At 44.1% G+C, this 21,368-nt stretch overlaps 1 protein-coding gene across 1 annotated transcript; it reads right to left on the bottom strand.

The window, feature by feature from the left end:
* Nucleotides 1-17,289: 17,289 nt before the first annotated feature.
* Ccl19 (C-C motif chemokine ligand 19) lies at nucleotides 17,290-19,155 on the bottom strand. The gene is made up of 4 exons (XM_087183534.1): nucleotides 18,916-19,155; nucleotides 17,958-18,090; nucleotides 17,648-17,741; nucleotides 17,290-17,557 (listed from the first exon to the last, which is right to left on the bottom strand). The coding sequence occupies exons 1-4, from the start codon at nucleotides 18,974-18,976 to the stop codon at nucleotides 17,537-17,539; spliced, it is 309 nt and encodes a 102-aa protein (XP_087039660.1). The 5' UTR covers nucleotides 18,977-19,155; the 3' UTR covers nucleotides 17,290-17,536.
* Between the last annotated feature and the right edge of the window lie 2,213 nt (nucleotides 19,156-21,368).

Genomic DNA, 21,368 nt, shown 5'->3' with positions numbered 1-21,368 from the left:
ACACTCCGTGTGCCTCCTGCTGGCTTGAACTCAGTTCTGCCTCACTCTGACACTAGGAGCTGCTAGATGGAGCCAGCAGTTGCTCTGAGTTCTGAGCTCAGTTGGCCCCTCTCCAAGAGGGCTGCTGGCCAATTACCCTCTCCTGGGGGATGTCTGAACCCAAATAACTCACCAGCCACTGCAGTCCACTGCATCCACTGCTCTGTTTCACTGGTATGTTTCTCTGTGGAGGCCTCTGGAGTTGGCAGTAGTCACCATGCATCTGCAGGTTTGGGCTTCCCTTCCCACCCAGTGAGTCAGGGCTTAGGGAGAAACACCACTTGCCACTTCCTTCTTCACTGAAATCTCTTTGCTCTCTCCATGGGATTCAATTCTTGCTTCAGATACTTGCTTGGTCCAGGAGACCCACTTCCCTCCTTCTTCTCTTCCTTACATTGCTATATTCCAGCATCTGAGTACTAAATCTCAGAGAGGGTGTGTTATGGTTTGTGTCTAGATGTACCCTCAAAGCTTCATGTTGCTCATAGGGCTTTTTCAGAGGTAGCTGAATCTAGAGTGTGTGATGCTAGGATTAAGGGTATGTGATTACTAAATCAGTCCACTGATTAGTTTGGCACCATTCTAACTCTGGTATTCTGGATAAGATAAAAGGGGCAGGAAGATGCTGTTAAAGTCCCTTGTTGCCTTGCTACCTTTGGTCTGCCATGAACTGTTGCCCCTCTGCCATGTGCCACTCTGCCTTGGAGCCAGCCAATTATGGACTGAAACTTCTACAAACTGTGAGCTAAATAAACCTTTCCCTTTTAATTTTGGGTGTTGGGTATTTTGTCTCAGCAATGAGAAAAGTAACTAAGACAGACTGTTTCTCTGCTGTTCACCACTCCACCATCTTCTGCCATTTGCATTTGAAAGAGTCCTCCATAATATTTACTGTATCATTCCTATTTTACAGATGAGGTTAGCTAGGTCCATTCCCCTTTCTCATATATCAACTTCCATGTGTTACCAGTATCAGAAGGCCTCTTTTTAGGGTTCTTGGGGTGCAGGAAGGACAGTTCAGTCTGGTTTACTGAATTTAAGAGCTCAGTTTCTTTCTTTTGTTCTTTTTATTTGTTTGTTTTACTTTTTGAGATAAGGTCTAGCTATCTCATAGCTACTTGCTATGAAGTTCAGGCTGGCCTTGAATTCACAGTGATCCTCCTGCCTCAGCCTCTTGAGTGCCAAGATTAAAGGCATACACCACCATGCCCAGCTTAGAGTTCAGTTTCTAAGAATAACCTTCAATATAAGGTATATAGATTAAGCTCTTGAAAACTCCAGCTGTATCTTTTTAATAGTTTTACCCCATCTCTTTTTTTTTTTTTTTGCGGCACCAGGGATCAAACTCAGGACCTTGTGCTTGCGAGGCAGTTGTGGCGCTACTGAGCTAAATCTCAGCCCTGTTTTACCCCCACTCTTATTTGCACTGTTCCAAATCTAAAACTACTCTAATGCCCAGCAAAACAAAGGATTCTTCAGTCAATTGGCTCTATTAAACCTAAAAGCATCTGGGGATTTAGCTCAGTGGTGCCATGCCTGCCTTGTAAGTGCAAGGTCCTGAGTTTGATCCTGGTACCAAGAAGAAGGAAAAAGAGAAAAAAAGAAAAAAAACCCTAACAGCAATTTAGTGAACCCCCACCCTTAAGTCTACCACTCTGGATGTCATCCTGTTCTCCAAGTGGCTTCTTAACCTATTTCTTCCTAATATTCCTCTCTACATTGTATGTGTCTATTTGTGCTTTGTGTCTGTACTGTGATTATATGGTTAAACGTTTGGTATGCCCTTGATATATGTGAATGACTGTGTGATTGTGTGTCTGTATGTGTGGGTGGGGGGGCATGTGTATGTGGGTGAGGTATAGACACTGGTGGGATTTGTGTGTTGGCTTGTTTTCTGGCTGCTGTTTCAATCTACCCCTTTGTGCCTCTCAATCTCATAGGACCAGCATAGAGTATTCTATCACTAGGGGAAAGAGGATGGGGGCTCTTGGCCTAAGACCTCAACCTCATGGGTCCTGCAGAGGGCGTCTAGTGTATAGGCAAATGGGGCATGTGGCTTGAGGAAGGAGGGCTTTGGCCTGAGCACACTGGGATGTCTTATTCCAGAAAGGGGCTGGAAATGAGCAAGAAATCAAATGACTCAGCTTCTGAAAGTCCCTGATCCTGGAAGAGTTCTGTTTCAATTCCCATCTTTCTCCAAATTTTCTTTCACATCCAGTGTCTTGGCCCAGACAAGGCCAGAGCTTGGCCCTTCAGTCCCAGAGTGTGGGTGGGATATTACAAGAACTTCTGGAGGTAATAGGACATTAGAACAGGGAGAAGTCTTGAGCAATAGTATAACCCCCTTTCACTGCCTCTTACCCCCTGGAGCTTGAATTATTGCCACTCCATGGTTTCTTGAATACTTCTCTCCTTCATTCCCTGTAATTTGGACCACTCTGGGCCCCAGGGTACCTGAGTCTGAACTAAACTTGCTTGGGAGAGGCTCAGTAAACAAGGGCCTCTGAGTACAAAGTACTCATGTGGCTGGAGATGAAGAGTTCTGGATGTTTAGAGGGAATCAGGGGAGCTGGATGATGAAGAGAGCTTTGGAGAACCTAGAGGGTGAATGAGGCAGGGACATTCTAGGGAGAATGAACAGTAAGCACAAAGGCTCAGAGGAAGGACTTGGGGTTTGTGGTTAACACATTGAACCACTGATAGTACATGCATGATTGTCCCATTGGGTGACTTGTACCACTGGTGGTATACATACATTGCTATTCCATGCCTGATGGCACAGTCATATGTATGTATGGCCCCATCGTGAATGTGTTAATCCTAATATAGGCAAGGGTGGGTGTAAGAAAGGCTATATGTGGGTGTGTAAAATGGAATGGGGGAATTGTTTTCTGATCAGATCTACCTTTAGAATGATTTCTGAGGGCTAGGGATTTAGCTCAGTGGCACTGTGCCTGCCTCGAGAGTGCAAGGTTGTGAGTTTGATCCCTGGTACAAAAAAAAAAAAAAAAAAAAAGAAAGAAAGAAAAGAATGATTTCTGAGGCTGGAGCTGTGGGGATGGCCATCCCAGCTTCAATTTGCAGTCCTGAGAATGTGCATCCAGATTGACTGAATCTCTCTAGGTACAAGGGAGGCTGAGAAAGTGAGTACCTGGCTAATCGGGCGCTTATGTAGGAAGAGGATTCTGTGCTGCAGTTGCCCTAAGAAGGGAGGTAGGAGCCAGGGCTGGACTGTAGCAGTGGGGCAGAGGAAGCTGCACAGACACCAGAGACATGAAAGATATAGAAAGTCTGTGACTTGGTAAACAACTGAGAGGAAAAAGCACATGGAAGAGCCGGGGATGACACACAGATGCACTTCTGGGTTCCAGGGTGTGGAGCCAACTGCCTATTTGGGATTTCCTGTTGGATCTCTTATGGCCACCTAATCCCAAAACCAAACTCTAGATTTCCAGGACCTCCATTCCAGCTTGTCTCCACCCCCGCTCAACTCACCTGTCTCTGAGACTATCATTACCATCCCTCAGCTGCTCAGGCTGAAACCTGGGATCATCTCTGTTTTGTCCCTTTTCTTTATTCCTCAAATATAATCTTTCAGGGATGAGGATGTAGCTCAGTGGTGCCGTACGTGCCTGGCAAGCATGAGATCCTGAGTTCAATTCCTAGTACCAGGGGGAAACAAAAAGAGAAAAAATTTAATCTTTCAGCTTAGTCTGTTGTTCTATTCATAAGTATTTCTAGAATGCCTACTCATTTCTCTTCCAACTGCCAGCACTTGGGTCGGGGTAGTGTCAGCTCCTAGACTCTGGAAAAGTGATTCTGATTTTCCCCTCTTTTCTCGCAATCTATCTTCCAGATTGCCAGTAGGGTCTTTTCAAATGAGATAATGTTACTCATTGGCTGAAATCTTTCACAGCACTTAGAACAAAATCCTTACCCTTTCCTGTGGCCAACAAAGACTCAGATCCTGTGACCCTGGCCTCTCTATCTTATCTCACCTTATACCCTCCTCTCCTTGTACATTGTGCTCTAGCCACGTAGCTCTTTCTCCTTGAATGGTTGGCATCTTCTCCTGTAGGCATTATTTAAATAGCCTATCCTCAAAGAGGCCTTCCTTAAGCACTACATTTTAAGCATATTTGTGCCATCTTCTCCTGTTTTTATCTTTCTTAACCCTTATTTTTCTCTTATACACAATTTCAATTTTTTTCTTTTTTGAGACAAACTCTCACTGTCTAATTCAGGCTAGCCTTGAACTCACTATGTAGCCAAGGCTGGCCTGAAACTCTCAGTGATCCTCCTGTCTCAGCCTCTGAAGTGCTGGGCACTTCCATGCCCAGTTTTAAAAATTTTTAATATTTTTATTATCACATGTTTGTAGTACATAATGATTACATTCATCATGGAGAGTTAGTATGTGTGCATAATACCCCTTAATTCTTTTTATTTCTCCTTCTCCTTACACAAAATTTAAATTGTTTTAGGGGGCCAGGGATTTAGTTCAGTGGTTCTGGCACCTGCCATGAAAGCGCAAGGTCCTGAGTTCAATCCCTGGTACCAAAAACAAAACAAAACAAAAACTATGGCGTGTGTATCAATAAATTGTTTTATTTCTGTGTTGCAGCAGACTATTGTTATTTTTTTTTTTTTGGTACCGGGGATCGAACTCGGGTCCTTGAGCTTGCTAGGCAGGAGGTGAAACCACCGAGCTAAATCCCTGGCCCGACTATTGTTATTTTTGACCAACTAAAATTTGATCCCCTCCCTATGTAAAAGCCAAATAGGCCAGGGACTCACTTTCTCAGCCTTCCTTGAAGCTAGTGAGGTTCAGCCAATCTGGATGCACCTTTTCAGGACTGTAAATTAGAACTAGAGCTACAGCAGGGCCTATAGGGAATTCAGTTTGGTAGTGTTATGGTTTGGATATGAAATGTCCCCTAAAGCTCATGGCTAAAGACTTAGTTCCCAGCAGATAGGCTTTTTGGAAAGTGGTTGGATCATGAGGGCTATGACTTCATCAAGTGGGTTAATCCACTGATGAAATCATACTTTGATGGTATATTGGGAGGGCTGGAAACAGGAGGTGGAGCTTAGTTGAAGGGGGCCATGGGAGTGTGATCTTGGGAACTATATCTAGTCCCTGGCGCCTTTCTTTATGGCTCTTTTCAACCTTCTGTGCTCCCTGGCTGCCATGAGGTGTGCAGCATTCCTCTGCCAATGCCCTTCTTTTTGTTTTGGTACCGGTGATCGAACTGAGGTTCTTGCGCTTACAAGGCAGGCAGTGGAACTACTGAGCTAAATCCCCAGCCCCTCACCAATGCCCTTCTACCATGATGTTTTTGCCTTGCCACAATCTTAATAGCAATGGAGCTGGCCAACTATGGATTGAAACCTCTGAAACCATGAACCAAAATAAATCTTTTCCTTTAAATTATTTTCTCAAGGACTTGGTCACAGTGATGTAAAACTGACTAATGCAGACAGTCACAATAGAAATGACCCTTTGACTCAGCAGTGTTTGAAGTATCTGTGGCCAATATCCATGCTCTATGGAACCTGTGAGGAGGTGGCTCACATTCTGTACCCGATTCTGGGTCATAGAAACCACCTTTCTGTCTGTCCACACGTATCTGCATGGAAAGTTCTCTGTGGCTACTATCTGAAGTCAATTTTGAAACAGGTTTATGTGGCTCCACACAGTTTGCTAGAACTAACATAGGGTGGATCACTATAAAATGAAAGCTCCATTCATGGTGATCTTGAAGGACAGTGGAGAAGACAATGTTTCCAGTGAGCAGAACATCTTACTGAGTATTTTTTTTTTCCTGAAAGAGGAATGGCTCCTTGAATTGGAAGCTGAGACCACCTGAGACCACAGCTGAGACCATCTGGCATGGGTTTTTTGTGCCTCAGAATGAGTAGGAAGTTATCACAATGGCAGAGATAGCCAATCCTGACTATCAAGGGTAGGTAAGGCTGCAGCTACATGATGGATTTATGGAGTGGAATAAAGGTACAGTTTCTGGGGACTTCCTGATAATGCCATGTCCAGTGGTCAAAGTTAATGGAAGACTACTATAACTTTACACTTGATCCCAGCCGAAAGACTGAGAAACGATAACCACTATAACCTTAATCAGACAGGACTACAGGGGATTTGGGTGCCTTAGTGGACATAGAATATCAACCAGCTGAAGTTCCAGTTAGAGGTAAAGAGACTCTAGGCTGAGTCACAGAGGAATTGTGGTAGAAAATTCTAAGCTTCCTACCCCCTGTGTAATTTTCTCACTTTGAGGGGATCCCCTTTGACCTTTTGACTTTTGAATATGAGTGATTAAGATAGGTTTTGCGGTATGGTAAAGATGGAGGAATGTTGCAGATATAATTAAAGTCCCTAATCAGTTGACTTTGAGTTAGTCAAAAGGGGGATTACCCTTGGTGAGCCTGGCCTAATCAGAGCAACCCTTTTCAAAAGTGTCTAGAAATAAAAAGCAGCAGCAGACACTCTTTGTTGGCTTTGAAGAAATGGAGAGGGCCATATGACAGGAAATAGTAGGCAACTTTAGGAAGTAAAGGCCTTAATCCTACAACCACAAGTGCCAACAACCAGTGGTTAGAAAAACTTCACTTTGCAGATGAGATTTCAACCCTAGCTGACATCTTGAGTTCAGCCAGGTGAGACCCTAAGCAGACCCAGCCCCCCATGCCAAGGCTTCTGATTCTAGGCTGTGCAGTAATACATTTGAATGATTTTAAGCCACTGAACCAGTGATGATTTTTTAAATGCAGCTATTGAAAACCAACCCAAGAAGAAAGTAACTGCCAACTAAGTGCTAGGACCAATTTCATAACTCTACCCATATTACCTTCTTTTTTGTGAAATGTGTCTATTTTGTTTTTTTGTTTTGAGACGGGTCTCATTCTGTAATTCAGGCTGGCCTTGAATTCACTATGTAGCCCAAGCTGGCCTTGAACTCATGGTAATCTTCCTGCCTCAGCCTCCTGAGTGCTGGGATTACAGGCGTGCACCACCACAGCTGGGAGAATGTTTCTATTTTTTGTAGTTTAATTGACTTCCTTTTTTTTTTTTGGTACTGGGGATCGAACTTGGGTCATTGCACTTACACAACAGGCGGCAAAACCACTGAGCTAAATCCCCGGCCCCAACTTCTTTTTCTTTTACCCTCCTTAGTCCCATTCCTTTCCAGTTTTAATTTTTTTAATTTCAATTTTAATTTTTGGTACTGGAGATTGAACTCAGGACCTTGTGCTTGCCAGGAAGGCACTGGCACCACTGAGCTAAATCCCTGGCCCCATTTTTGTTTTTTTGAGACAGGGTTTTTTTTGTTGTGGTTGTTTTTTTGTTTTTTAAAATTAACTTTATTGGTACATTTTGGGCATACAATATAATGACATTCATCATAGAAAATTTGCACCTTTACATAATCTCTCTTGGTTCTTATTTTTCCCCCTTCCCCTGCCCTCCCTTCAACCCCTCCATCCCTCCCTATTTACAAAGACTTTGTTCCCATTTTTTCATTTTCTCATATTAATATTAACCCTTCCCTTCTTTCCTTTCCCCTACCCCTCCCACTTCCCCTTCCCCTTTACCCCTTTTCTTCCTATTTCACATTATCTATTATACCTTTTAGTCCTTATTTACACTTGTAGTTTCTCACACTAGAGAAACTATTCAGTATTTACACGTGTGTCCTATTTATTTCACTGAAGAGTATTTCTTCAGTGTACATCCATGTAGCTATAAATGTCTCTAATTTCTTATTTTTTATGGCTGAGTGGTACTCCATTTTATAAAAAACCCACATTTTCTTTATCCAGTCTCGAGTTGATGGGCAATTGGGCTGCTTCCAAGCTTTAGCTATTATAAACTGTGCTGCTATGAACATGGGTGCACATATATCACTGTGGTATGATTCTTTTAATTCTTTTTGGAAGATACCCAGTAGGGGAATAGCTGGGTCAAATGGGACTTCCAGTCCTAGTTCTCTGAGGTATCTCCATACTGATTTCCAAGACAGAGTTTTGCTATATATTTTAGGCTAGCCTTGAACTCACAGGAATCCTTCTGCCTCAGCCTCCCGAGTGCTGGGATTATAGGCATGTGGCACCACACTTGGCTATCCAGTTTTTATTTTTAGTAGTACATGTTTGTAGTGCATAATATTTACATTCCTTGGAGGTTGGTACATGTACATAATACATCTTATTTCCATCTTCTTTTCCTTTCCTCCCTCCTTCCTCCTGCCATCTCTTAGTCTCTCCCTTTTGCAAAAGATCTATATCCTTTTTTCCTATTATGTATCTTTTATTTTGCTCTTAATTTATATTTTAAGTTTCTCATATAAGAGAAACCATATGATATTTAAGTTTATATGTCTGATTTATTTCACTTAACATCATGGTCTCAAGGTGCATTCATTTTTTGTGATCATGGTATCTCCCCTGCCAGGTAAGTATGTGCATTCATTTTTCTACAAATAACTCAAGTTTACCTCTTTTTATGGCAGAGTAATACTCCATTGTGTGTAAATACCACATTTTCTTTATCCACTCATCTGCTGATAGACATGTGGGCTGCTTCCAAGATTTGGCTATTATGAATTGTGCTGCTATAAACATGGGTCTGCATGTATCACTAAAATATACTGAAGCATTGGGCCGGGGATTTAGCACAGTGGTTTCGCCACCTGCTGTGCAAGTGCAAGGACCAGATTTCAATCCCCAGTACCAAAAAAAAAAAAAAAATCGAACTCAGGTCCTTGTGCTTGTGCAGCAGGTGGCGAAACCACTGAGCTAAATCCCTGGCCCAGTATCATTAATTTTTCAAGATACCTGAAAGGGGGATAGCTGAGTCAAATGGAATTTCTCGTTTTAGGTTTTTGAGGAATCTCCACTCTGATTTCCATATGATTGTAGTAGTTTACATTCTGACCAATAATATAGAAAATATAGAAGGGTTCTTTCTCCTCAGCCTCTATAACATTTATATAACATGTTATTTATATTATTATATTATTTATAACATATTATTTATATAACATGTTATTTATATAACATATTATATAACATATTATTTGATTTTTCCATGATGACCATTCTTTGTGGGGTAAGATGGAATCTCAGTGTTTTAATTTGCATTTCTCTCATGGCCAGTGATGTTGAGCATTTCTTCATATATTTATTGGCCATTTGTACTTCTATTAAGTGTCTATTCATTTTAGTTGCCCATTTTTTGATTGGGTCTTTTATTTTGGAGAGACTAATTTTATTGAGTTCTTTATATATTCTATATATCAGTCCTTGTCTGAGAAATAGCTGGCATAAATTTTTCCTCATTCTGTAGGTTGTCTTTTTAGTCTGTTTCTTTTGCAGTGCAGAAGCTTTTTAAATTGATGTGATTCCATTTTTTGGTTCTCAGTACTGTTTCCTGTGCAACTGGGGCTCTGTTCAGAAAGTCCTTGCCTATGGCTATAACTTGAAGAGTTTTACCTATTTTGTCTTCTAGCAGGAAGTTTCTGTTCTATCATTTATTTCTTATTGATTGATTGATTTCCGGTACCGGGGATCAAACTCAGGATCTTGTGCTTGCCAGGCAGGCGTGGTGCTACTGAGCTACATCCCTGCCCCTAGCATTTATTTCCTTGATCCATTTGATTTTAGCTTAGTATATGTTGAGACATATAGTCTAGAGTCAATCCCCTGCATATAGATAGCCAGGTGTTTGTCTATTTTGTTTATTCTCCCAAGAACCAGCTTTTTGTTTCATTGATTCTTTGGTTTTTTTTTTTTTTGAGTCTCAAAATTTCATTCATTTCTGCTCTGATCTTTGTAATTTCCTTCCTTTACAGTGGTACCTTGGTTCGTGAACTCCATCCTCTCCACAATTCTGGTGGCAAACCGAACTGGACGAGAATTGAATCAATTTTTCCCATAAGGTCAAAATTGAGCCTAACCATTGAATTTGATTTGGTTGTTGTACAATTTGTTTTGTGACCAGAATTGTGGAAAGAATCAAGTTTGTGAATAGAGGTATCACTGTACTAGCTTTGGAATTGGGTTGTTTTTGTTTTTCTAGGACCTTGAGGTGTATCATTAGGTTATTTATTTGGGCTCAATCTGTTTTTCCGATATAGGCATTCGCAGCTATAACCATATCTCTTAAGATTGCTTTCATTGTGCCCCACAGGTTCTAGTATGTTGTACTGGCATTGTGGTTGGATTCTAGGAACTGTCCAATTTCTTTCTTGATTTCTTCTGTGACACATTGATTATTCAAGAGCATATTGTTTAATTTTCACGTGTTTGCATAGTTTCTTTTGGTTTCTTTTGCCAATGATTTTTGGTTTCATTGTGATGTAGTCTGTTAGTATGCATGGGATAATTTCCATTCTTTGGCATTCATGTAAATATGCTTTATTGGCTAGTATGTGGTCTATTTTGGAAAAAATTTCACACGCTGTTAAGAAGAATGTGTATTCTGTTGTTGGGTGGAACACTTTGCAGATATCTATTAAGTCTGTTTGAAGGCTTGGTTCAACTCTGATATTTCTTTGTTAATTTTTTGTCGAGTTGATCTGTCTATTTGTGACAGTGGAGTATTGAGGATCCCCACTATAATTGCGTTGACATTTATCTGATTTTTATGTTCAGTATGGTTTGTTTTATAAAGTTGGGTACACAAGTGTTTGGGGCATATGTTTATAATTGTTATTTCTTCCTGTTAAATCGTTCCCTTAAACAATATGTAGTAACATTCTTTGCCTCTTTGGATCAGTTTTAGCTTGAAGTTCACTTTGTCTAAAAGAGGATAGCTACTCTGGCTTGTTTTTGGGGTCCCATTGTATGGAATATTGTTCACCATCCTTTGATTTTTAGTCCATGAATTTCTTTTTGAATTAAATATGTTTCTTTTTTAAAAAATTCTTTTGTTGGTACATTGTAGGTATACAACACAATTACATTTCTCATTGGGAATTGTACCTTTACGTAATGCATCTTGGTTCTTATTTTTTCCCCATTCCTAGCCCTCCCTTCACCCCTTCCACCCTTCCCTATTTACAAAGATTTTATTTCCATTTTTTCCATTTCTCATCATTTTTCCTTTCCCTTCTTTCCTTTCCCCTGCCCTTCCCACTACCCCTACCCCTTTGGACCTTTTCTTCCTATTTTGCATTAAATATGTTTCTTGTATACAGCATACCATTGGCAGAATAGGTGTCACCTTGAGGTCTTGGAATTAGATTTGGAATTGATCCATTCTGCCAATCTGTGTCTTTTGATTGGAGGAATTGAGACCATTCATACTGAAAGTTATTACTGAAAGGTATTGACTTATTCCTGTCATTGCATTATTTTTCTGTTGCTGATTTCTTTTTTCCCTCTTCTTCTGATAATTGCTCACCCTGCCTGGTGTATTAATTCTATTAGACATTTTGGCATTGTTAGCTTCATTATCTCTTTCTAGGATATTTTGGAGAATATTTTGGAGTGCTGGTTTGATGGTCATGAATTAATTTCTTCCTTTATCTCTCTCTCTTTCTCTTTCTTTTTTTCTCTTTTTCTTTTCTTTCTTTCCTTTTTTTCTTTCCTAATTTTGACAGGATCTTGTTTTGTAGTGCAGGCTGGCCTTGAACTCATTATGTAGCCCAGGCTGGCCTTGAACTCTCAGTGATCCTCCTGCCTCAGCCTTCCAATTGCTAGGATTACAAGTGTGCACCACCATGCTCGGTGTCATGATTTCTTAAGGTGAAGCTTCATTGTGTCCCATTCTGGAATGTAGGTTGTTGTGGTAATATTACTACTCCAAGCAAGATTCTAATTTATTTTTCCTGGGAGTTGCCCTGTTTGAAGTTAGGCATGGCTGTGTGACCTACTTTGGCTAAAGAAATTTGAGCACAAGTGGCATGTGAACAAAAAGATTTAAGCAAAGATTCCCCCCTTGCTGACTTCCCTGACTAGAATGATCATAGACACATATGTTGAGATGAAGAAGCATGCCAAACAATCAGAGCAGTTTGGAATGTTGAACCACCACATGGAATACAGCTGTGCTAGAGACTCGCCTGGACCCACAGCAGGCTTGGCATGTGTGAGGAGTAGAATTTTGTTGTGCTGAGCTCCTGAGATTTTGGTGTCATTTAATATCACAGCATAACCTTGCTTTTCCTGGCCAATCAGGTGTTCTGCTAGTAGTTACCAGATGTTGCAGAATAGAAAGAGGAGATTACAACAAAACTAGAAGAGGAATGGATGTCACCCTGCAGTCTTGGAATTAGAGTTGAATGTTGCTGTGGATTGAACTGTGTGCCCCTCAAATTCATATGTTAAAGACCTAACCCTCAATTTGACTATACCTCTGGTCTGTTTTTTCCCCCATCATTCCCAGGTGCTTTGTATTTCAGACTGGTCTTCTCCAGGTTAGTTCTGAGGCCCTTAGTCACTTGCTCATCAGAAGCTTGAGCCCACCTATTTCTAGAAATCTCTCCCACAGAACCCTTAATACTGCCACTACCCCTTCCTTCCACTACCCCTGCCCTTCCAATCTCCAATCATCCCCAGCCCTGCCCCTCCATTCCTCCTTTTCTGATGCTCTCCTGGGAATGGCATAGGATGGGATTGTTATAGCCCAATGATCCTCTGCTCCACCACTCCCTTGTTGGGAAAAATGAGCCTGAGCAGGTTTCCTCTTGAAGAGTCTGGAGAAACTCATTACCCTTCTTCTGGAGAGGCCCAGGTGGAATGCCCATCTCTTTCTCTGGGTTCATGCATAGAGGTCCTGCCTGAGATTTTCAGGTTGCTGTCTTGTTTGTTTTTTCAACAAGCAAGGCCTTTCTAATTGGGCCCATCAGCAATCAGTCCAGGTTATTCTGGTAAGGCAGACTTGGACTGCAATTCCAGCTTTGACACTTACAAGTTGCATGGACTTGGAAGGTCACTCTGCCTCCTTACTCCTCAGTTTCCTTAGACATAGAATGGTACTAATGGAGTCTTCTTCATGGAGTTGTTTGAGGATGCAATAATATAATGTAAATATAGGACTCAGCTTGGAGACTGGCTTATGGTTAACACCCCAAACTAGTGGCTTTCTCTATTCCCTGGGAACACTTCTTCAGACCTGGCCCTGCTGTAATGGTCTCTATTTTTACTTAGGATATAGATCAACTCTGAGAGGCAGTATGTGAAATGGTAGGTGGTACATTCTGGAGCCAAACTGGCAAATAGAAACTCAGCTCTGACATTTTCCTCGCTGTATAGCCTTGGCAAATTACTTCACCTCTGTACCTCAGTTTTCTGATCTGCAACAGAAGAATGGTCATAGTACTTAAAGCAGCTCCCAGTACTAATAGTGAGTTAGTACAACAGAGCCATGTCCTTCCATGTGGACAAACTCTCAGGGTCATCTAGGAAGCTCTTTTACCAGGGAAGTGCCTGCTTATTCCTACGTAGGGGTTCTTGGAGTAAACAACCCATTTAGGAGTCCTGCTCTTTTGTGAGAATGTTATTTCCAAGATTTTCTGTCTGTTTCTGAATTTCCCAGAGGCTAGAAGTAGGAAGTGACATGGGGTGGGGGCTTGCTGAGAAGTTGAACATGAAAAACATGATCAAAACCGTATGGAGCTGGCTCAGACCAAATATTCAACCACGCAACAGAGTTAGCCCCAACTGTTTTAAGAACTGGATGTGCTCCAGTGTGTGTGTGTGTGTGTGTGTCTGTGTGTGTGTGTGTGTGTGCGCATAATAGGAAAGGATACATTCAAATCTATTTTTTGTTAATCAGATGTGTATTGGGGCTTATTGTGTGCCAGCCACTGTGCAGAGCAGTGTTGGCAATGGAGATGGACAAGGCTCAGTCTTTCCTCCCTGGGACCTCCCAGAACTGATGGTCAGGACATCAGCTATCCTAAAAAGCTCCCTGAACAGGGATTTCAGATATGTTTAGGAAGATATTAGCTGTAAGGACCATAAGCTTTCAGGGAAGGAGGTATTCAGCTGCAGAACTTAAACTTGTAGGAAGGACCATGTGCTGTGGAGATCTGGGAAAGAATTTGCAAGGAGAGAGGAAGATGTCTGTAGAGGTAGGTGTCAAGGCCTCCATGTCTTAGTTACTTTTTATTCCCGTGGTATTGGGGATCAAACTCAAGACATTGGGCTTGTGAGGCAGGCGTGACACCACTCAGCTAAATCCCCAGAACCTTAGTCACTTTGTCACTGGGACAAAATATGTGATACCCACAACATAAAGGAGGGGAGTTTATTTTGGCTCATGGTTTCAGTCCATGGTTGTCGAACTCCAAGGCAAAAATGGCATGGTGGAAGAGTCTGGGTGGGTGGAAGAAAGTTGCTCATGTCATGGTGGCCAGCAAGCAGAGAGAGAAAGGAGAAGCAAGGGTGGGTTGTCTACTAGTTCATACCCCCAGCAAACTTCCTCTTTCTACCAGGCACCTCCTCCTGTAGCACATTTCGCTGTAGTGGATCAGTGGATCCATCTGCTATGATCAGTTCTAGCACCTTCATGATCCAATCACCTTCTAAAAAGCTCCACTTCTGAACATAGGAGACTTTTGAGGGGAACATTCTAGATTTAAACCATAACATTCCATATCCTTGCTGGGGGACCCACAAGTCATGCTACCTGCCAGAAAGCTAGCAGCTTCATCATTGTCAGAGGTAGGTAGGCAATACTTGTGATAAGTGCAGATGAAACATTTGTCAGAGAATTATAGTGAAACAGGGAGCATATATTGACTGAATGTAGTTACAGTGCTGAGAATGTTTGTATAGGAGGGGGCAACCTCAGATTGCTAGATCAGTATACCTGGCAGAGAGCTATGGGGATAAGACCCAGTGTCAGGAGGGGTTGGTATAGATGGGCAGTTAGAAATAGAGAACAAGAGAAAGCTAGGATAGAAGGTAATGGCTAGAGGAGGGTGAGGGTGGAGCTATATGCCGGCTCCCTGTGGGGTATCCAGCCCCTCAGACTTCCTTCACATCCTTCATTTCTCAGGCTGCCAAGGTCAAGCAGAGGACTATTCAATCTAAGGCACTTCACTAGTTTGTAGATTATTTTCAGTCTTTTTAAGCCTCAGCCTTTCCTTGTTCCCAGATGAGGGCCCCTGGGGACCCAAGAAGTGGAAAAGTTTCTGGATATGGCCAACTTTGAGGGAGCCTATGCAAATTCTGGGATGGAGCATGAGATCCAAGGATTGAAGAGCCAAGTCTTTGGAAGGATTCTCAAAAATCAAGCCCCACCCTGGCATCTGACAAATGGAAGAACTGAGGCCTTAAAATGGGGAATGTTGAATGAACTTGCCCAAGGCCATACAGTGATGGGGGCAGAGACAAGATTGTGTGATGTGGACTCAGGGATTGAATTCAATGAGTTTTTGATTCTCTCTTGAAACTCCCAGTGGCAGTGTCATGAAGATAGTGTCTGGGGGCTCAATATTGTTAACACCTCCCTCAGGGTTCCCACCCTCACCTCTCCTACTTCATCTATGTATTAGCCTGAGGGTCCAGGGAGAGGATTTGTGTCTGCTTCTGAGGCAGGCTGACTTCCTCTTGTTTTCATTGGGGCATGAGAAAGATTTGAGGTAATGTGCTCCCCTCACATATGTGTTCTCTGCCTATGGGGTTCAGGACACTCCATGGCTGGGTGGCTTGATGGATGGGTTCATGGATGGATGAGTGGGAAGTGGCTAGGTGGGTGAGAGGATGGATGAATGTCTAATGTGTGGAAGGACAGCTGGGTGGATGGATGCATGAATGCATGAATGGATGGGTAATTTTTCTCAGCCAGCTGAGCCAAGCTTTCCAGCCATAGCAGCTGTTCTTGGAAACTATCCCCACCCCTCCCAACCCTTGTGACCCCGAGACCTGGGATACCTGAGGTTTTGAACACCTGCTTGTGGGAGCAGAGAAGAGGAAGAGAATGCCATGCTTTCAGCCCAGTGAGGAGGAGCTGGCACAACTGCCTCACCACTGTTCCTCTTCCAACGCTTGCCCAGGTCTCCTCTGGCCTGGATTTATTACTAGCTGAAGTGTATCTGGTATAATGATAGCTTTTCTTTCCTGTCAAGGACACTTGATCTGGACTCTTAGCTGCCATCTGACCCTAGTGGCATAGAGTTGTCACTTCTGGCTGGATAGGCCCTTAGAGGACAAAGTCTGGAAGCTTTCCCAGTGACTTCTGAAGCACAAGAAGCTTACTCCTCACAGAGCAGCCCATATTCCAAGTCATGGGGCTCTTGTCCTCTTGGTCTCTGTGTTGCCTCTGAGTCCTGTAGCCCATGTGCACTGCAGGGGTGGTAGTGGGGCTCCTTTAGGTTGAATCTACTAGCTTCCCTAGCTGCTCCTTTTTCTGCCCATGGGCCTACCCCCATATCTGACCTCTGGCTCTATATGACTGTCAGTGTCCCTGAGAGATGTGACCCCAGGATTGCTCAGATAGAGCTGGAACTTGCTTAGACTGTGTGAGAGGAGGGCTGGTCCAGAGGTCAAACTGTATAGACAGATGGGGCCTTCAGCTATGGCTGCAGAGCCCTTTCTCACATATTCATTCATTCTCTAAACAAATATTTATTGAGTGACCTTGTACCAGGCAGCACATTGGAAGCCAAAATAGACACAACCCCTGTGCAGGAAACACGGACAAACTAGCAAATGTAGGCTAGTATGATGAATGTGGTGGGGGATGGGGGTAGCACAGGGGGCCCTTTGAGCTTGGAAGGGAGTTAACTTCCTAAACCAGTCAGGGGTAAGGGAAGGCTTCCTAGAGGAAGAAACATACAGATCCAGATGGGAAGGCAGGGGGCAGAGGACAGAGTGTAGCAGAGGGAATGGCATGGTGGATGAGCACTTTGTCCTAGGTAGTAGTTAAGCCCTTCTCCCTGCCCTTTGCCCCCCCGATAGGTGACCCCTGAGAAACCTAGGTGCTTGAACACCAGCCTTGGAGAGTAGAGACAGGGAGGTCTGAGAGACTTGGCTCATTCAGGGAAATGGTGCAAGTTGAGTGTGGCCGAATGTGGAATGTGATTCGTGGTGAGGAGGTATGATGCGGTGCCTTAATTGTGGGGGCTGATCCTGAGGGCATCAGGGTGTTAGGTGGAGACTGATGAGGAGACTGCTCAGATCTCAGGGTGGAATGGCACCAGACCTCAGCTGCTATTCTGTCTTCTCCCTTCCTATTCCTGTTCTCTGGTAGAGAGCAAACAGACAGCAGACAGACAGATCCATGGGTGCCAAGTGGCTTTATTGGAAGCACTGCATTCTGGATGTGGAGAGGCTGGGCTTGTGGCACACTCTCTTGCTCACACTCACATTCACAGTCACACTGACACTCCAGGCCCTGTCCTGGCTGGGTCAGGTCTGGTACAGAACAGCTGGAGGCCTGTCCCTCTCTCTGGTCCTTGGTTCTCCAGGCCAAGGTGATTCACATCCTTTCTGTCAAACTCAAGGCTCCCTCTGGAGCTTTCAGGGGCTAACTGCTATGGCACTTGCCCTGAGGAAGGAAGGCAAGACAGGGTCATGGGACAGAATCTTAGAGGGGGCTTGGAGGATGGAGACAGGGCTGGGAAGGGGCCAGGCTTGCCTTGGCAAAGGACTTCTTCAGTCTCCGGATGATGCGTTCTACCCAGAGCTGATCTGGGGGTGCACAGAGCTGGTGGCCCCTCAGTGTGGTGAACCTGGAGTGAGAGCCAGAGCCAAAGAATGGAATCGCAGAACCCAGCTTCCTGGAAGGCTCTAGTCTGAGGGGCAAATGCTGGGGATCATGCCTGGGAGCCTGTTTCAGCGGCTTCCTTGAAGGGGCTGAGTGTGACCAGGAAAGAAGGATGAGGCATGGGGGGCTATCGCTAAGGGCTGAGGAGCGATGTGGCCAGATACTCCCTCCCACAACTCACACAACAGCTGGCACCCTGCAGCCATCCTTGATGAGAAGGTAGCGAAAGGCTTTCACGATGTTCCCAGGGATGGGGCGCCGGGTCACAGACAGGCAGCAGTCTTCAGCATCATTAGCACCACCCAGAGCAGGGGCTGGGATAGGGGAAAGTGGTGATGGAACATAAGGGTGGGCCACAGGCCTAAGTGACATTAAGGACACCTGAGTGTGTGGGATGGGGACAGCTGGACCTGATATTCAACTGGTATACAACAGTATGGCCCTACTGGTTGCTAAATATATTATAATTCTTCTAAGCTTGGTAAAGAACCACTGGCCTGAGCCCCACATTACCTTCCTGCTGCTCTGATCCCGCAACTTCTCTCCCAGGTTCACTCAGTTCCCCTCATTCCAGAGAACAGAGTTGATGACCATCATAGTACTGAGGCAGGGGAGGCTGGTGTTAAGGGTTTTATGAATTTCTAAATAACTGGGCTGGTGGTGCACACTTACAATCCCAGCTATGGGAGACTGAGGCAAGAGGATCACTTGAGCCCAGGAATTTTGAGACCAACCTGGGCAATATAGGGGGAACTTGTCTCAAATTTTCTAAAAAAAGGAATAAATGAGTCAATTACAGTTATAAATGTTTTGACTACCAGCTCTAGTGCTTCCCATTCTCCCTACCTTAAACAAATACACTGTTCTTTCTCCTGCCTGGGAAATGAAGGCAGCAGGAAATAGAGCCTGCAGAAAAAGGGGCAGCCATAGGGTCCTGGACATGCCCAGCGTGGAGCCATGTTGGAATTCCAGGCACTGGTACACCCACAAGCACAGGGACACACCTGGTATGGGAATCCCCAGTTTGAAACATGCAGACCTGAACTTGCAGTGTCTCTCCTGACCATCATCAAGCAGTCTGAGACCCAGACATTGCCCCACTCACTGCCACCACTCCCTGTCCCTCCCCTTAGCCTTACCCACGGAGGTCCAGAGAAGCAGCAGGCTGAGGGCCAACATCGGGGCCACACGGGGTGCCATGGAGGGTGAGCTGAGGCAGGCTGACAGTGCGTGTGTGAGCTGAGCGAGTGTCTGGGTGTATGCAAGAGTCTGTGTGAGGCCAAGGCCCAGATGCGTGTGCGAGGGAGCGATGAGAGGCACACTGGTGTCCAGGTGGGGTGTGAGGTGTCCTCTAAGAGTGTGAGCATGCGAGTCTGTGAGAGGCTGTGGCTGCCTCCTGTTTTATAGCTCAGAACTTTCACTTTGTCCAAAAATTCCCTTCTGTGTTTTGTTGGGGGATTCCCTTTTACCCCCCTCTTTCTGTCACAATCCGACCCTGCCTTCTATTTTCCCCCCTCAGCAGCTTTCCTCTCTTTGCTTTCCTTGGCCTCAGCCCTGAGAACCGCAGCAATCTGTAGTCTGGCCAAGAAGCAGGGGGGTGGGTGGGGGGGTTGCACTGTCAGCTCCAGGGAGAGGGTTTGCACTCTCATCTCCCTGCATCATCAGCTGTCAGACAGGGCTTCGGAAGTGGTGGCCAGGGCTGGGGGCCGGAGTGAGGAGGCAAATCCACTGGCCCAGCTTCACCCCATCCTCACCTGTGCCCCTCTCCTTTCTGGTGTGGCAGGTGGTGAAAAGACTCCTTGGAGTCCTGAGAACGACTATGGGAGCCTGGAATGGCCTCCTTGTGTCATCACAGTGCCTGCTCATCTACCATCCGGGAATCAGCCCCTCCCTTGAGAAAAGCAGAGCCAAAAGAAAGTTCCTTGGGAGGCTGAGGACCTCTTCCTACATCTCAGCCCCCTGGGATTTGGCCTTATGTTTCCTCAAGCGTACCATCCCCTTCCCCTAGTCAACATTTTTTTTTTTTTTTTTTTTTTTTTTTGTGGCAGGGTCTTGCTGTATAGCTCTGCCTGGATGTTAACTCACTAAGCAGCCCAGGCTGGCCTCTACCTTGCAGCAGTCCTCCTGTCTCAGCCTCCCAAGTGCTGGGATTACAGGTGTGTGCCACCATGTCTGGCCTCTATTCACCACTAAAAAAAATTCAACACGTGGGTCAGAGGAACAGCTGGAGGGATCCAGGCCTGGAATAGCCCCCTTCATATTCCCTTTCTCTCAATCCTGGGAACCAAGAGGGGATTTCTAGGGAGATGGGCTGGCAAGTCATATTCAGACAAATCCCCAAATTTCAAGGAATTGACAGGCTAGGGAAGGAATAAAGTAATTTCCTATTGTTACAAGAATGACCAGAAGAGAAGTCCTTAAAAAAGGAATTAATTGTGGGGTATCCATTCAACCATCACATTCAAGCTCTGTGCTCAGTTTTGGGTGAGTGGGAACAGTGTTTCCCTCTTCCTTTCTGACTTATCTTTCTATTTTGTGTGGGTGTGTGGTGGAAATCAAACTCAGGACCTTGTGCAAGCTAGGCAAATGCTCTACCACTGAGCTACATTCCCAGCCCTTTTAATTTTTTTTTTTTAAATTTTGAGAGAGGGTCTTGCTAAGTTTGTCAGGTTGGTTTCAAACTTTGATTCTTAAAAAAAAACACACAAAAAAACAACCAACCAACCAAACCAAAAACAAAACAAAAAACTTTTGATCTTACTGCTTCAGCCTCCTGAGTAGCTGAGATTATAGGCATGGACCACAATGTCCTGCATGGCAAAGTTTGCACTTTTTGCCACTACCCTAAAATGCCTGTCAGCTGCCCTTGATCATAGTACAGAGCACATATTGTATACTATGAATTGAGATTCAGATTCTGTTATTTACTAGTGCGAAGCCAGGTGAGAGTTATCCAGACTCTCTGTCCTGGTGCCCTTCTCTATAAAAAGGGGGTGATAATAGATCTATGTTTCAGGATTGAATGAGGTTTACTCATTTTATTCTGAGTAAAGTCTTTTTATTTCTTTATTTATCTATTTTGGTACCGGGGATCAAACTCAGGTCCTTAGCTTTCAAGGCAGGCGGTGGAACCACTGAGCTAAATCCCCGGCCCTAAAGTCTTTATAGTTTAGAAGTTGTCAGATGATAAGCACCCATAAGTACTAACCTTTTGTTTTGTTTTTGGAGACAGGATCTTGCTAAGTAGTTCCTGCTGGCCTTGAATTCACTATGTAGTCCAGGCTGGCCATAAATTTAAGGTGATTCTCCTGCCTCAGCCTCCCTAGTTCTAGGAATACAGGTTGTGCCACCATGCCCAGTTTAACCATTATTATTATTATTATTATTATTATTATATCCTCTCACTCAACTGTATGTCTATTAATTCATTTACCTGTTCATTTTTTTGTTTTTGTTTGTTTGAGACAGTGTCTCACTATTAGTTCAGGCTGGCCTTCAACTCATTGTGTAGCCCAGTCTGGCCTTGAACTCACAGCAATCTTCCTGCCTCAGCCTCCCAAGTGCTGGTATTACAGGCATGTACCACCACACC

Source organism: Heterocephalus glaber, unplaced genomic scaffold (genome assembly GCF_053883595.1).
Source record: "Heterocephalus glaber isolate CG9 unplaced genomic scaffold, H.glaber_assembly_v1.0 deba00001481, whole genome shotgun sequence".
NCBI classification, from domain to species: Eukaryota; Metazoa; Chordata; class Mammalia; order Rodentia; family Bathyergidae; genus Heterocephalus; species Heterocephalus glaber.
This window is presented reverse-complemented; position numbering and strand designations above follow the sequence as displayed.

Coding starts and splice junctions, on each gene's coding strand:
- Ccl19 (XM_087183534.1), bottom strand. CDS start 18,976: ATGGCACCCCGTGTGGCCCCGATGTTGGCCCTCAGCCTGCTGCTTCTC. Junction 17,742..17,957: donor TGCAGGGTGCCAGCTGTTGT/GTGAGTTGTGGG, acceptor CTCTCACTCCAG/GTTCACCACACTGAGGGGCC. Junction 17,558..17,647: donor TGAAGAAGTCCTTTGCCAAG/GCAAGCCTGGCC, acceptor TTCCTTCCTCAG/GGCAAGTGCCATAGCAGTTA.